The following is a 14,560-nucleotide window of genomic DNA, read 5'->3' as shown; positions in this document are numbered from 1 at the left end:
TGTAAGAGGTATTCTTTTTCAATGGGTGATTATGAAACATCAATTAAAATGATTAAAACACAGCAAAAAAAAACAAATGGTAGCCTAAAACGTGATATATGACATGATTGATGCTTATTCTATGTAGGACTACGCGGCCTACTCAATAACTGATGATGATCAAACTGTTGATGCTAAGATTTTTGTTACTGTGTTACAAAAAGTAGCAGCACTGTCAGTATAACAGCTTCACCGTGTGTATTTTGTTGCTAGTGAAGTTTGAAAGATGTCAACGAGCTACAATGTTGCCAGCAGTGAACCACTCCAATGCTACTAGAATAACGTTAGATTAGCTAACGTTAGCCAATTCCAACGCTTACCTTTTCCAAAACTATTGAAGTGACAAGACACCGCTGTTTGCTGAAATTGACGTTACTTTAAATGTCTGAATATCATCTAATAAACACGTTGGCAGGTAAAATGTTTACAAACTTTTGTGACGCTTTGACATCCACCATTTCTTCGTGGTGGCTGGGAGGATCTCCTAGCAACCAAACCAACTAGGCTGGACAAAACAGACACCACGTGGGTGCAGAACTAAGACTGCCGAAGGCCCGGACCAGCACTGGAAACTGAACTAAGTAAAAGGTTACAAATTGCGAACGTGTTCAACGCTCAAAGGCTTTTCTAATCGACAGAAGATGTATAGCTTCAATTCGACATAGGCCTATGCCTTTTTCTATTGGCTCTGTAGTTTTCATTATGGATGTGTAGGCCTTCAGGAAATATTATTGTCATGAAATCCAATATTGTCTAGTACGCTTTTCAAATGTGGAATGTAATTCATCCCTTCTAATTTCTTTGGGACAATTCATCTTCTGATTCAATTTTCCTTGTTTCCCCTTTTTTTCTGTGCCATAATAAACATGTGATCATAAAGACTCATGTCATAGAATAAAGCAATCTATTAGCGTAAATATCTGTAAAACAACCATGTTCATCTGTAGGGCTTTGTGAGGTTGGCTATATCTACCGTGTCAGATTTCAAATCCAGCAGTAAACCTAATTTCCCATGCTTTGTGGGAGGTTTTAATCCGGCTTTAACAAATCGATTTTCTCTCCCTAATGGCGTTAGAGATCACCCTGAGATAATCCCATGTAAAGGGATAATTATCGCTGTTATTCCCTCATTAACGGGTTTAGAATCGAAGGACCTGGCTGCAACTGCTTGTAGGGCTACTGTCTAGTTAACAGAGCAGAGGAATATTGGGAAGCTTTTTTCACGCATATTAAGATGTTGACACTTGTCTTCTCCATTGTCCAGAGGCCATAACATTAAACATTAAGCCTGAACCACAGGCCTACGTAGGCTACAATTACATCCTATATATGGGCATAGTCTGCACATAAATTAAATTATTATAAAGAAATAAACCTTCATTGCTTTTAAGTGAATATTTTTTATAAGAATATCCAATATCCTCAGTGCTAACGCCTTCTCAATTCTCGCAGAATTTAACATTTTGATACCTATCGACAACTTTCTGTGAGCCAGAGCAAATATTATCATGACATTGTAGGGCGCGCGCGCCCTTGTGTAGGTAATGGATCATTTGAAATTATAGGCATAAACAGACTGTTCTGTTACATTTTACTTCATTAAAATTCCCGTCATGATTAGTCTTAAAGACCTAAAATTCTAGGTTGTAATGCTAGTTTCCTGTCTATTTGGTTTATGCCTGGCTTTCTCCATGGCATATTAAATACCTTAATTTATGGATATAATTCCAAGTGCGTAATTGTACAACAACAAATGCCATGCTCGGCTGTTTTTCAAACCCTGCTTTCTGACTGATGGAATGTTTACACACCTTATTAGGGAGGGGGAAACATTATTTTTGACTGGGCTATTTTTCTCTGTAAAGACGCAGAACAACTGTGGGCACCGGAGGGGTGACTTCAGCGAGGGAAAAAGAGCCAGGCAAATGAACACTGAAAAAGTGGGTGGGTTGTACCGCCTACGTATTAGGGGAAGATCTAAACTCACAGGTCACACTGCATTCAACATCTATCTCCTCACTTCTTTACTCTAACCCTCCTGCAACATCCCACCAGTTACAACGCACCTTTTCCTAGGATACATTTCTCACAAACTCCAGTCTGAGGAACTGCATGTTTACGATTTGTGGATATCAACCATAATGTTGGGTACAGTGAAAATGGAAGGTCACGAAACGCCAGATTGGAGCAGCTATTACAATGACGCACAAGAGGTAGGCTATGTGTATTTTAATTTTATTCGATTTGTGTATTAGAATAACAATTAGGTGCTAACTGATTTCCACATCTTCGTTTTTGCGATGCATGTTTTCTAGCAAACTGCACTGAGTGTTCTTTCAATTCAAATGGCACGGTGTTGTTGTTGTTGTTTATAGAATATTGGGCTCTTTTGGGCATAGACTTCACTATATGCAACCTGATGATGTATCCTAAAGAACGAGAGACGGCCAAGCACGCCGGGTGGCAGCAGTGCACATTGCAGTCACAGCAGGCCGAATGCTGACTTGAGATACTGGCACTTTAACAAGAAATAAAATACCATTATACATGTGCGTAAAAATGGGATTTGGCACTGAATGTTTACCAGCCATCATGCAACGAGATCATGGCATATGTTTATCAATGCTTGCTATTCGAAAAGAAAGTTGCAGTCAGTGGAATGTTTCCAATCAATCTTAATTCGTTTGTTCCATACCAATATTAAGATTAATACACTTTGCTTGACCTTCTGTTTGTGCATAATAGGCCTACATAAAATGTTCATCTAAATGATTGCATTGCTTGAAAAGCAGCACAAAATCGCATTTTATACCCTAACACAATGAAACGATGTTGTTTGAGTTTGAGATATATCATATAAATGGACCAGGCTGCACTGTTTTGTTGCTGCTGTTTAAAAGTTCTCAAAATGAATCTCGTGTTTTTTAGTCAAATCGAATGAATGAATTCGTTAAGTTTTGAAATATTTTGTGTTTATTAACAGCCTAATATTAATAAGTATTAATTATTATTGGCTTAACATTATTACACAGTCGATTCCAGCAGAATAAAAACCAATCATAAAAAACGTAAGCACTTTGAGTGTGTGGAAGACCAATGCATTGTTGTGATCACATTTCTCTCCTGTTATTCCAGGTATATTCGCCCATGGTGAACAACGGCATGAATGCAGGACTGAGTTCCATGAACAATATGAACAGTTACATGAGTATGTCTACTAATGGAAATATGACCTCAGGTTCTTTCAATATGTCTTACGCCAACCCCGGCCTGGGAGCCGGACTAAGCCCCGGGACAATGACAGGGATGCCCCCGAGCGCGTCCAGTGCGATGAACGGAATGGGTGGAGGGGTACCGTTAATGGGCACTGCCCTTAGCCCCTCGAACATGGGCGCGATGTCGGCTCAGCAGGCTTCCATGAACGCTATGAATCCATACGCGAGCATGAGCCCTACTATGAGCCCAATGTCCTATACTCAGCCCAACCTGAACCGAGCAAGGGACAACAAGTCGTTCAGGAGAAGCTACCCACACGCAAAGCCTCCGTATTCATACATATCCCTCATAACCATGGCCATTCAGCAAGCACCAAGCAAGATGCTCACGCTTAGCGAAATCTATCAGTGGATAATGGACCTATTTCCATACTACAGACAGAACCAACAGAGGTGGCAGAACTCCATTCGCCATTCCTTGTCTTTTAATGATTGCTTCATCAAAGTGTCTAGGTCACCGGATAAGCCAGGCAAAGGTTCGTACTGGGCCCTGCACCCAGATTCAGGAAATATGTTCGAGAACGGTTGTTACCTACGCAGACAAAAGCGCTTTAAATGCGAAAATAGAAAGATATCTTCAAGTAAAGGGGACGGAAGGAAAGACCAGTCCGGTTCTGGGTCGCCTTCGAGCGAGAACACCAACAGCAAGACTGGGAATGTGGACTCCAACTCCCTCTCCAACCAGTCCTCCAGCCCTCACAGCATGGACCACAGGAGCAGTGGCAGCGCCTCTGAACTAAAGAGCAGCGGGCCACCTCTCCACCCCGTGGCCAGCTCGGCCACGTCCCTGTCCTCTCTCTCTTTACCTCCGCACTCGATGGCGCACGAGTCCCATCTGCACCTAAAAGGGGATCCCCATTACTCATTCAACCACCCGTTTTCAATAAATAATTTAATGTCATCCTCAGAGCAACAGCACAAACTGGATTTGAAAGCCTACGAGCAAGCTCTGCAATACTCTTCCTACGGCTCAAGTATGTCTTCCAGTCTACCCCTCGGCAGCGCGTCCATGGCTGGCAGAGCCATGGACCCATCCGCAATAGAGGCGTCATACTATCAAGGTGTGTATTCCAGACCAGTCCTCAACACTTCTTAGTATCTTCTCATTTTTATAGTGCTCGATAAAAGGATGACAGAAAACATTGATCATATTTTTTTGCATGCACCTGGTGCATAAGGACTGTTACTTTAATGTATAAGAATGTGTATGAGTAAAATACAATAGGCCTATACTGTAAAGTGTTACCATTGAATGATTGTATATCCAGTCGTAAATCATTGCTAGTGTATTTAAAACAATTTTGAGCTTGTAAAATAATGTTGTATTCCCCAAACTTGTAGTACCCACGATGAATATGTCCATGTGTGTTACTGTGTGCATGAATGAAGGTCAATAAGGTCTCGTGGAACGCGTGAGACAGGTGAAGCGACAAACACCCGTCTGTTCCAGATAGCTTACTTTTTAAATGGATGTTGTCATTTTACGCATTGCTTTGGTTCATTTGCTAAATATCTGACAAACATATTTACAAACCAATCTTGTATAACAATCTTAAATTCCACGTGGAAATGCATTATAAATAAAAATGTGTATTTCTTTATACATGACAACTGTATGTCTTTTGTGGTATTTTTCAAACCAGAAAATGTGTGATTTTTATGTGCAGCCTAATGTCAGCGTTTTATCTTTCTCTGTTTGTTTTGATGTCTCTGCATGTGCTTAACTTATTTCTTGTTAATTTTCAAATAAAACAAATACGATTTATTCACTGATTGTTGGTATTTCTGATGTTAATTTTGAAGAGGCTATTCTGTGCATGAGGCGTGAAAAAGTACTATTCAATTACGCAACTGTTCCAACTTTTACGCATATCCGAATAATTCAGGAACAATATGAATTGTAACGTTTTGAGTTTAAAAATGAAGCCTTACAAAACAATTTCATTATCATTGTAAAGATAGTGTATTAATTATATGGTCTAAAGCTTCTGTCAGAGTGACATATAGCCAGCTTTGTTGTTCAGTCTTGTAAGCTATTGCGTAAAATATTGTATCATGAATGTAACTCCATATGAAATTAGGTTATGAATCATTGATAGACACATCTAAAGTGTATTCAATATAATTGTAATATCTCTGTAAAGTTCATAAATGCTAACTGTATTGATGCTCGCGTGGGTTGACGCGCCGCAAGTTTTTTGATCAATGAGCAAGGCTAAAGCCAAATCTAACAGAAATACAGCCACAGAGCTTTACCTCATAAAGGATTCCGGCGTGTTGTAAATGGATTTTTAACAATATCGTGGAAAGACCAAAGCATCTTTTTGTGAACCGTAACCCTACATGATGCGGCTCGTGAACCTGAACAGATTTGACTTTGATCATGGTATTTTGTAGACACACATTTTGGCTGAGTAACCGTGAAATGTGTTTAATTATCATGTAATTGCCCCCCGATGCGCAAATAACATGGAGAATTGAATTGAGTGTGGTGAAAATATCGCGGAGAATTGAGGCTTTATAGGCTTATGCCATAGGCCTGTGGTCTGTGTTTTGTTTTTCAGTTTATATTTCCACACATTCAAGCTTACTTGTTTTAAATAAATAAAATAACATTTTAAGAAGCTATGTTCATTTAGATAATATATTAACTGTGTTTGGAACAACTGAGAAGCTTGTCTGCGAATGAGTTTCATATGCTCGAGGCGTACCTTTAGCCTACTCCAGATGAACTGACATTAATATGAACAATATCTAAAAACCTAATTTTGTATGCTTTCAATTGTATCTTTTTCAAATACATTTTGGACTATAATATCCTAAATGGTGACTAATAAAATGTTTCTTGTTGGTCACTTTAAATATGGATAACATTTGGCCTATTGTCCTGCAACGATTGGATATTTTTCCCGGAAGAATTTAGGCCAACGTTAATATTGCATTTTTGTTATTTTCACCTCAAGATGATACATGATTTTGACAATAAAATGATTGCGATATATGCTATTACAGTAATTTTGCCATAATGACTGTGTTCATTAATGAACGACAAGACTATCAAAGAGGGCATGGACCACAAATTGACACATTTAACGGAGAAACACGCTTACAGATATGATCTAGATTATTTGTGAAGTCGTTTGGATCAAGGTCCCCACCGACATTATTTGATGGGCCCATTATAACCTACTTCATAGACCTACTGTATCTGAAGGTGTACAATGTTGGAGGCAAATAATATGGTATTGACCAGTATATGCCTGGCAATAAACCTTTAAAATGGTCAGATCAACCCCAGCAGATCATCCAAAATGCACCGAGTGATTCATGTATTTATTCTCCTATATTAAAACTCTCTTGCAAAGTGTTCTTAGCAGATTCCAATAACATCATCCTCAATTTGTGGAGAAAAGGACTCCGCGTTTCCATGAGAAATGTTTGAACTTTGGACAGATCTTGTTCATTAGTTTGCCCAGCTGTTGAAAAAAAGACTTTGCAGCGTGTGATCCAGTATGGAAACCACCTTGTGTCGAACGTGAAACAGCAAATAAAAACAGAGCAAACCTGTCAGTGACTTTTGTGCTTGACTCTGATTGAAATCTTTGCTATTAGGGCATACCTCAACGTTCAAACAAGAGACAAATATTCATTTATATAGAATATCATGCATTATGTTCGACATTTCACCTGAAAAAGGCAACGAGGTGTTTTTTTCTAGGCTACACCGTGTATAATTTAGTGTAAGAGCATATCACATTGAAACCCATAATAGCTGTTCACTTTAGTATTTAATAGCCTAAACCAACATATCAACGCCTTTATGCCCTCATATAAGATAATATGAATTAATAACTTATGAAGGTACATTTAGTAGTAATTATATAGACATATTCTTACCCTGAAAGGGTTTATTATATACACGTCGATAATTACAATAATAAACATGGTATTATTATTATGATTAGGCTATTATTATTATTTATATGCCTAGTTTTCAAATGCCTTGGCGTACAGGTTATACGTGTTTTTCTACACATTAAATTTGAACTACATTATTCAAGTCGTCCAACCTTTAGTAATGTGTGACATATGTTATCAGCAGGCAGTGTCCAGCATGGAGATTTCAGCAGCGCCTTGTTTTCCAACTTATGTGGCATTTCACGTTTCCCCATCAAAAGCCCTGGCGCTTTCTTCACCCTTATGGACAAAAATTTCGATAACAATGCGCAGACCCCTTTACTTCAAAAGCGACCATCAGCGAGCCTACCCGTAAACCTTTCTTCTCCGTCTTTTCATTCTGAGTTTAGAAAGCCACTACAGGGCCAAGGCGCTTCTAATACCTTTTGATGGGGATTGAATTAATTATCTCCAATAACACAATTGTGCTTGGCCAACGAAAAGAGCAAAGCAATACCCCTTCAGATTCAAAGACGAAAGAAAGGAGCTTTCAAAGGCCGAGGGAGAAGAGGGAGAGATCTCTATCCGAAATCAGCTTTAGAAGCAGCTGGTTTTCCATTAAAAATTATACGGAAGAAGTTTATTAGGGCTTTGTGTCCTCCTAATATACATCGACTGTCAGGTTGGTGGTCCCTCGGCCTGCCTGCCTGCTACGAGACCATGGTGTTTTGTGTCTTCATTAATCCATTTGAGGCCACACTAAGGGGACAACCCAATTGGTTGTTTTTTTTTGGTTGCTCTCTTTGCAGTGTAACGGGAAAAGTTCGAACAAACAAAGGAGGATACAGAATAGTGCTATGCATCAGACAAATGGAAGGTATTAAACATGTATACCAAATATCCAAATATTAAATACTAGGCTACCAGTCTGTTAAATAAAATAAGATGTGGCACTATGAACAAACAGCATTTGCTATATAAACTAAATATTAAACAATTTGACAGTCTAATACGGAACGCCCAAATAATCTATAGTTAAAAATGTAAACCATGCATAGTCTACCTATATCAAAAGAACAACTAACCATTTTATGCAACACTGTAAACAACGAGATAGCCAGGAGAATGAACTATGGCCCACTTTTTATCATTGTGCAATAGGCACATTTCTCTCCAAATGGCATGCTTCTCACATAGGCCAAGGCTTTACAACATATGTGCTTCATGGACATTGTCATTTTATTGCCAATTAGCCTCCAGTTTCATACATTGTTACTAGAAAAGAAGGTCCACAAAGAATACATGTATGGATGGAGTGCGTTAAAGTGGAAGGAAAGACAGGATATATTTGTTGTCGTTATAGCAACAGGATCAGTCACGCTTTTCTCTGTATTTCATTCACAACAGGGCTGCCTGAACACGTTTTTAATTAAAGCGTATAAAAAAAAGTTGTTTAGTAGTCATTTCATCATGCGATTGGTTCTCAAAATGGGTTAATCGGGATTCCCCTTCTTTATGGTGCACCCGTGTACAATCCTTTATACCGAGACCAAGATAGTAAACTACACAGGATAAATCAAGGATCAGACTCCAAAATAACATTTCAAAATAAATATCAAATGGGCTTCTATAGGCCTAGTCAAGATATATTGAACTGAACCATAATAAAAAATTGAGACCTATAGGCTAGCCTACACATTAGACATTTTATTTGTACTAGTGTGTGCGATCATCATAAAAACGCGTAATGCACAATTGGAGGCGTGGCCGATTTGGGGATAACCAGGGATATCAAAAGTTTTCAGATTTCAACAAAGTGAAATATTTTGCCTCCTTATTTAGAACAAGGCGGATTATTTGACGGAGAAACATAGATTGGAGGACCTTGTGGGATTAAGAGTGGGGACACCCACGTTGTGCGATCTCCACGGTTACCAGCGCAGATGAAATCGACAAGCTTGTAGCTCGAGCATTATCTGAGAGGAGGGTACTCTCTACCCTACCCCTCCTGTCTTTGGACTGCAACTTGATGGCAACCGTGCATCCAACAATCCAACACAAGTTCTGATTACATAATCGATCTTGTATGGGTACACAAATCTCACCACGGGCATAGCTTTTTTTTTTATCGAAGGACAGCGGGAGGAATGTAGGGCTCGTTAGGGTCAACGCATCAATTTACGAAAAATGGAACATACACGATGCGAATTTAACTGTTTGGTGTATAATCTGTAGTAAAGGTCGCTTGACCTCTTCTGCCCTCATGTTTATAAACTATTAGTATGCAAATAGGGACCACAGAGAGGTAGGACAGAGAGAGAGAGGGAGAGAGAGAGAGAGAGAGAGAGAGAGAGAGAGGTGCAGGAAAATGAGAGACTGATAAATGAGCAATATATCCATGGATAGTGCCTCTCTCTTTGCATCCATCTCTAGACCACAACATCTTTTTCTCAAAGTCAGTACACACAAAGAAAAAATGGTTCCTCAAGGGTTCTTTGGGAAGGATGGTTCTATGTGGAACCATAATGATGCAAATAACCATTTGATCCCTTCAAAGGTCCTTTGCAGTTCACAAAAGGGTTCTTTGCTCTTTTAGTGCTAATTAAAATGTAGTGATAATTAAAATGTTGGGGCAGCAGCTCATTTGGATATTTGGGGGCATGGTTTGCTCACAGCTCTTTTTGTGCAAGTGTGAGTGAGTGTCATTCCAGTTTCTCATCTGTTGTGTTATGCCATCACATGTCATATATCACTATGGCCAGTGATTGGCCTTGTGAAAGACTCACCCTTGCCCATGGAATACTAGAATGGACATGAACCTTGTTATGATGGGATAAAGGTTAGCCATGTTGGTCAGGGAGTTGGTCAACTATGCCATGTTTGCCAGTGCTGGGATAAGATAGTGTTAAATAATGAATTTGAAGTATGTATCTACACTGCATGTTTGTTAGCTAGCTAGACAGCCAGTTTAAGAGGAATGATTCCATACATTTTCTAATTAACTGCCAAAATTCCATTCAAACAATGCAGTCAATCCACAGCCATACACTGCCAGAAATCAGTTGATGATAGGACTTAGACAAGTTGTAAATGCAACAATTACTGATATTGTATCATATAATAGCACTCACAGCTTTCCAGGAAAACAACAATTCCAATTAGACTAGTTTGGATTTCTCCCTGACCAATTTGGCTGCCATTTTCACACCGTTCTAGAACTTTGAGGGTTTATGACATAGCCCCTCCAATAATTTAACAGGATCTCTATCCATTAAGAACAGTTGACTAAATCAGTAGTTCTCAATTCTCTACTCAGGGAGCCCCAGCTGTTCCAGCGCTACCACACCTAATTCAACCTGTCAATTAACACAATATTAACACCTACAGAATGTTAACAATATAATACGGCTGACCAGAATAACAAACCCTGTATGGTTCTTCAAAAGGATCCACAAATAACCTTTGAGATTGAGAAATGTTTTGTATAGAACCATTCTCCATAAAGGTTCTATAAAGAACCATACAAAAGGGCGCAATATAGCCCCAACAAGGGTCATAACCATAGCAGAACCCTTTTTTTGGTGCGATATATGACCTTTTTTGAATGGTTCTTTATAGAACCTTAGGAAAGGGTTCTTTATAGCACCATACAGGTTCCATTTAGAACCATATGATAGTGGTTCTTTATAGACCTTCAAAAAATGGTTCAATATAGCCCCAAAAATGGATCCACTATGGTTAAAAGCAAAATAACCCTTATGTGGTACTATATAGAACCATTTGTTTTTAGTGTGCAATGCCTTTGTCAAAATCTGGCCAATTAGGATATGACAATAGCCAAAAATAATAGTGCTACGGACAAAATACAAATGTATTAAAATAAAGAGATTTAAAGCTCTGCTTAAAATGTAATTCTATAAAGCCTAGAAAGAAGTTCAAGTTCCATGAAATGGATATGCATGGACTACTGGAGTTACAAAAATATACCCCTCTCTATATACTTTGACCTACTTTGAATACTTCTAAAAACTTAATATTGCTTCATGAAACCTTTAGTCAGCGAGATAACAAATACGACAGTTGTGTAATTTAGAGAGTTTTGTCATATGGATCTTACAAAATGAATATCAGAGGTAGTGGGTTTATTTTTTTAAACTCTTTTAAGACCTGTTCTAATTTAGCACACTTTGAGAGCTGAACCTTAGATACACAGAAGTGTGAAAAAAGACAGGTTTATCTTCAAATAGAAGTTTATATCAATCCATGGGGATATAATGGTCGTGACTGAGTTGAGAAAGTACTTTATAAAAATGAAGAAAAAAAGTCCAGAGAATAAAACAACATTTTCAGTGGCCGACTAATAATGTCACACCTTTTGTCTTTGAGTAGAGTAAATAGTGTTGAGTTACCAGATTAAAGGATGAAACACATTTTTATCAGTTGTTTATATGTTTTATTTCATACAATACTCACACCATAAAATGTCCATAAACTATCACAGCAATACTAACTTTATAATACAACAGATGCAAGAATACAGGAAGTTGATAGGTGATGATCTTCAAATCACAAATTCCATGACTGATTTGATTTGAGAGCATCATGGAGTTGACTATATAAATCACGTTATTTGGCCCGCGGCAGCATCGACGCCGAATCCAGGCAGCACCAGCAACCTTTACAATACAGCACTAACCTTTTCAATGAAATACTGTGTATGTCAGGACACTGTATTGATCTGGGATATCAAAGAGAATACATATTTTATCAATAAAAGTAAGGCACATAGGCATCTCCCTTGTAACAGAGATAGGCAGCAACACAAACAGCAACACACAATTTAGTTGATGACAAAACAAATGTAACATGATTTTTAGTAAGGTAAAATGTAGAATTTAAGAAAGAAAGAGGGAAAAAGAGAGTGGGCAGCAACAAACCAACAACCCAAGTGGTTAAACAGTTTACGATTCAGTTTGAGCCCAGCCTGGAATGAGGCTTTGGAGTGCTGCACTTCTTACAACTGTTTGCCCAGTTAAGGCTTGGGTGTGTTTACACAGCGTTAAACACAACAGCCCGGGTCTGGGCAGGCAGGGAGGCAGCCTGGACACCAGATGTGGCCGTTCGACTGGACAGTCGCTCAGGCTGCTCCAGTTCGGGCAGAGCAGACAGGGGCTGCATCACAAATGGCACCCTATTGCCTTCACTATTTTTGGCCTATAGGGGTGTAGGGCACTGGTCAAAAGTAGTGCACTTTATAGGGAATAGGGTGCCATTCAGGACAGAGCCAGGAACTGAGTGGACTCACTGTTGCTTCCCCCGGCGTAGTCTCAGTCAGATGACTGTCCGGACGCTGCCTGTCCCCACCTTCTTCCTCAGCACCTCCACCAGCCGCTCCAACCTGCACGGTGACAAAGAGAATAACATTCATTATAATACATGGGTTTAATATAGTGCTTTTCAATGACCCAAAGACATGTAGAGGAACCCCAAATATAGGGATGGGAAGGAAGAGAGGGAGACAGGGGAGGAAGAGGGGGAGAGGGGAAGGGAGGAGGGGGAGTAATAATGGGGAGATAGGGTGAGGAAAAAAGGGAGATGGGGTAAGGAAGAGGGGAAGAGAAAGATGAAGAGAGGGTGTGAGGAATGAATGCACCTCTCCTGGTGCAGTGGTGCCCAGCACACCCTAACTAACACAAGGATACACTTGTTACAAGGCAGACCGGGGGTAGGATATAGATGCTTCTTTAAGTGGTAGTCAGACCAAACCGACTGTACAAATTATTGAAATACACTGATTCTCTCTCTCTCTCTCTCTCTCTCTCTCTCTCTCTCTCTCTCTCTCTCTCTCTCTCTCTCTCTCTCTCTCTCTCTCTCTCTCTCTCTCTCTCTCTCTCTCTCTCTCTGATCTAGTGTTTTTCCTGGCAGAGGGGCAGGACAATAATGGTGTCCTTATGGCTGAAAAGAAAAGCAAATGATTCCCTGACAGGATGAAAATCACAGTGAATTGATGGGCGGGTGAGAGACAGGAGAGGAATGCTTTTGGAGCGAGAGGCTGGGTGAGAGAGGGAGGAAACAGCACATTGCTTTTTTGGCTCTCTGGAAACAAGACATGTGAAGCAGGCCAAAACATGCAGTCATCATCACACATTCTAATTTTAACCTATCCAGACTATTATAGGTCTGCTACTGAAATACGGATGTGATTTTACACATGTTTATTGGTGGGTTGTACTTTTCTTTTCTTTTTACCAGAGTCAATATTAATATTCCTAGCTATTTAGTTAAAAAGCATCCAACTGGAATTATGTTATGGTCAAAGATGTAGGGAAATTGGCTTTGACTAAAGAATATTTTGTGTATTTTCAAATAGGAACATTTCACAGGACTTGAGAGGTTTTTATCTCGTTCAATGATAATATAAACTCAGCAAAAAAATAAACGTCTTCTCACTGTCAACTGCGTTGATTTTAAGCAAATTTAACATGTGTAAATATTTGTATGAACATAACAAGATTCAACAACTGAGACATAAATTGAACAAGTTCCACAGACATATGACTAACAGAAATTGAATAATGTGTCCCTGAACAAAGGGGGGGTCAAAATCAAAAGAAACAGTCAGTATCTCGTGTGGCCACCAGCTGCGTTAAGTACTGCTTGCATCTCCTCCTCATGGACTGTACCAGATTTGCTAGTTCTTGCTGTGAGATGTTACCCCACTCTTCCACCAAGGCACCTGCAAGTTCCCAGACATTTCTGGGGGGAATGGCCCTAGCCCTCACCCTCCGATCCAACAGGTCCCAGACGTGCTCAATGGGATTGAGATCCGGGCTCTTCGCTGGCCATGGCATTCCTGTCTTGCAGGAAATCATGCACAGAACGAGCAGTATGGCTGGTTCCATTGTCATGCTGGAGGGTCATGTCAGGATGAGCCTGCAGGAAGAGTACCACATGAGGGAGGAGGATGTCTTCCCTGTAACGCACAGAGTTGAGATTGCCTGCAATGACAACAAGCTCAGTCCGATGATGCTGTGACAGACTGCCCCAGACCATGACGGACCCTCCACCTCCAAATCGATCCCACTTCATAGTACAGGCCTCGGTGTAATGCTCATTCCTTCGACGATAAACGCGAATCCGACCATCACCCCTGGTGAGACAAAACCGCGACTCGTCAGTGAAGAGCACTTTTTGCCAGTCCTGTCTGGTCCAGCGACGGTGGGATTGTGCTGGACTGAGGGCTTGTGTGCCCACGTTGTTGCAGGTGATGTCTGGTGAGGACCTGCCTACAACAGGCCAACAAGCCCTCAGTCCAGCCTCTCTCAGCCTATTGCGGACCGTCTGAGCAC

The 14,560-nt window shown here is 40.0% G+C and overlaps 3 protein-coding genes across 7 annotated transcripts in view; 1 reads left to right on the top strand and 2 right to left on the bottom strand.

Moving 5' to 3' along the window:
- The window catches only part of LOC139374455 (tetratricopeptide repeat domain 6), a 30,473-nt gene extending 28,320 nt beyond the window's left edge, over positions 1-2,153 (bottom strand). The window contains exon 1 of the mRNA XM_071115492.1: positions 2,130-2,153. Within this exon, the coding sequence (XP_070971593.1) occupies positions 2,130-2,153 (24 nt within the window). The remainder of the gene's footprint in view (positions 1-2,129) is intronic.
- On the top strand, positions 2,032-5,087 carry LOC139374210 (forkhead box protein A1-A-like). Its single transcript, XM_071115232.1, has 2 exons — positions 2,032-2,252; positions 3,175-5,087. Exons 1-2 carry the CDS (start codon positions 2,181-2,183, stop codon positions 4,408-4,410), a joined length of 1,308 nt encoding a protein of 435 aa, XP_070971333.1. The 5' UTR covers positions 2,032-2,180; the 3' UTR covers positions 4,411-5,087.
- Positions 5,088-11,641: 6,554 nt separating this feature from the next.
- Positions 11,642-14,560, bottom strand: part of LOC139375039 (mirror-image polydactyly 1) — a 107,758-nt gene continuing 104,839 nt past the window's right edge. For all 5 annotated transcript variants that reach the window (XM_071116409.1, XM_071116411.1, XM_071116410.1 and 2 more), the window contains one exon: positions 11,642-12,609. In XM_071116409.1, the coding sequence (XP_070972510.1) occupies positions 12,543-12,609 (67 nt within the window). In that variant the 3' untranslated portion in view covers positions 11,642-12,542. The remainder of the gene's footprint in view (positions 12,610-14,560) is intronic.

This window comes from Oncorhynchus clarkii, chromosome 19 (assembly GCF_045791955.1).
Source record: "Oncorhynchus clarkii lewisi isolate Uvic-CL-2024 chromosome 19, UVic_Ocla_1.0, whole genome shotgun sequence".
Lineage (NCBI taxonomy): Eukaryota > Metazoa > Chordata > Actinopteri > Salmoniformes > Salmonidae > Oncorhynchus > Oncorhynchus clarkii.
This window is presented reverse-complemented; position numbering and strand designations above follow the sequence as displayed.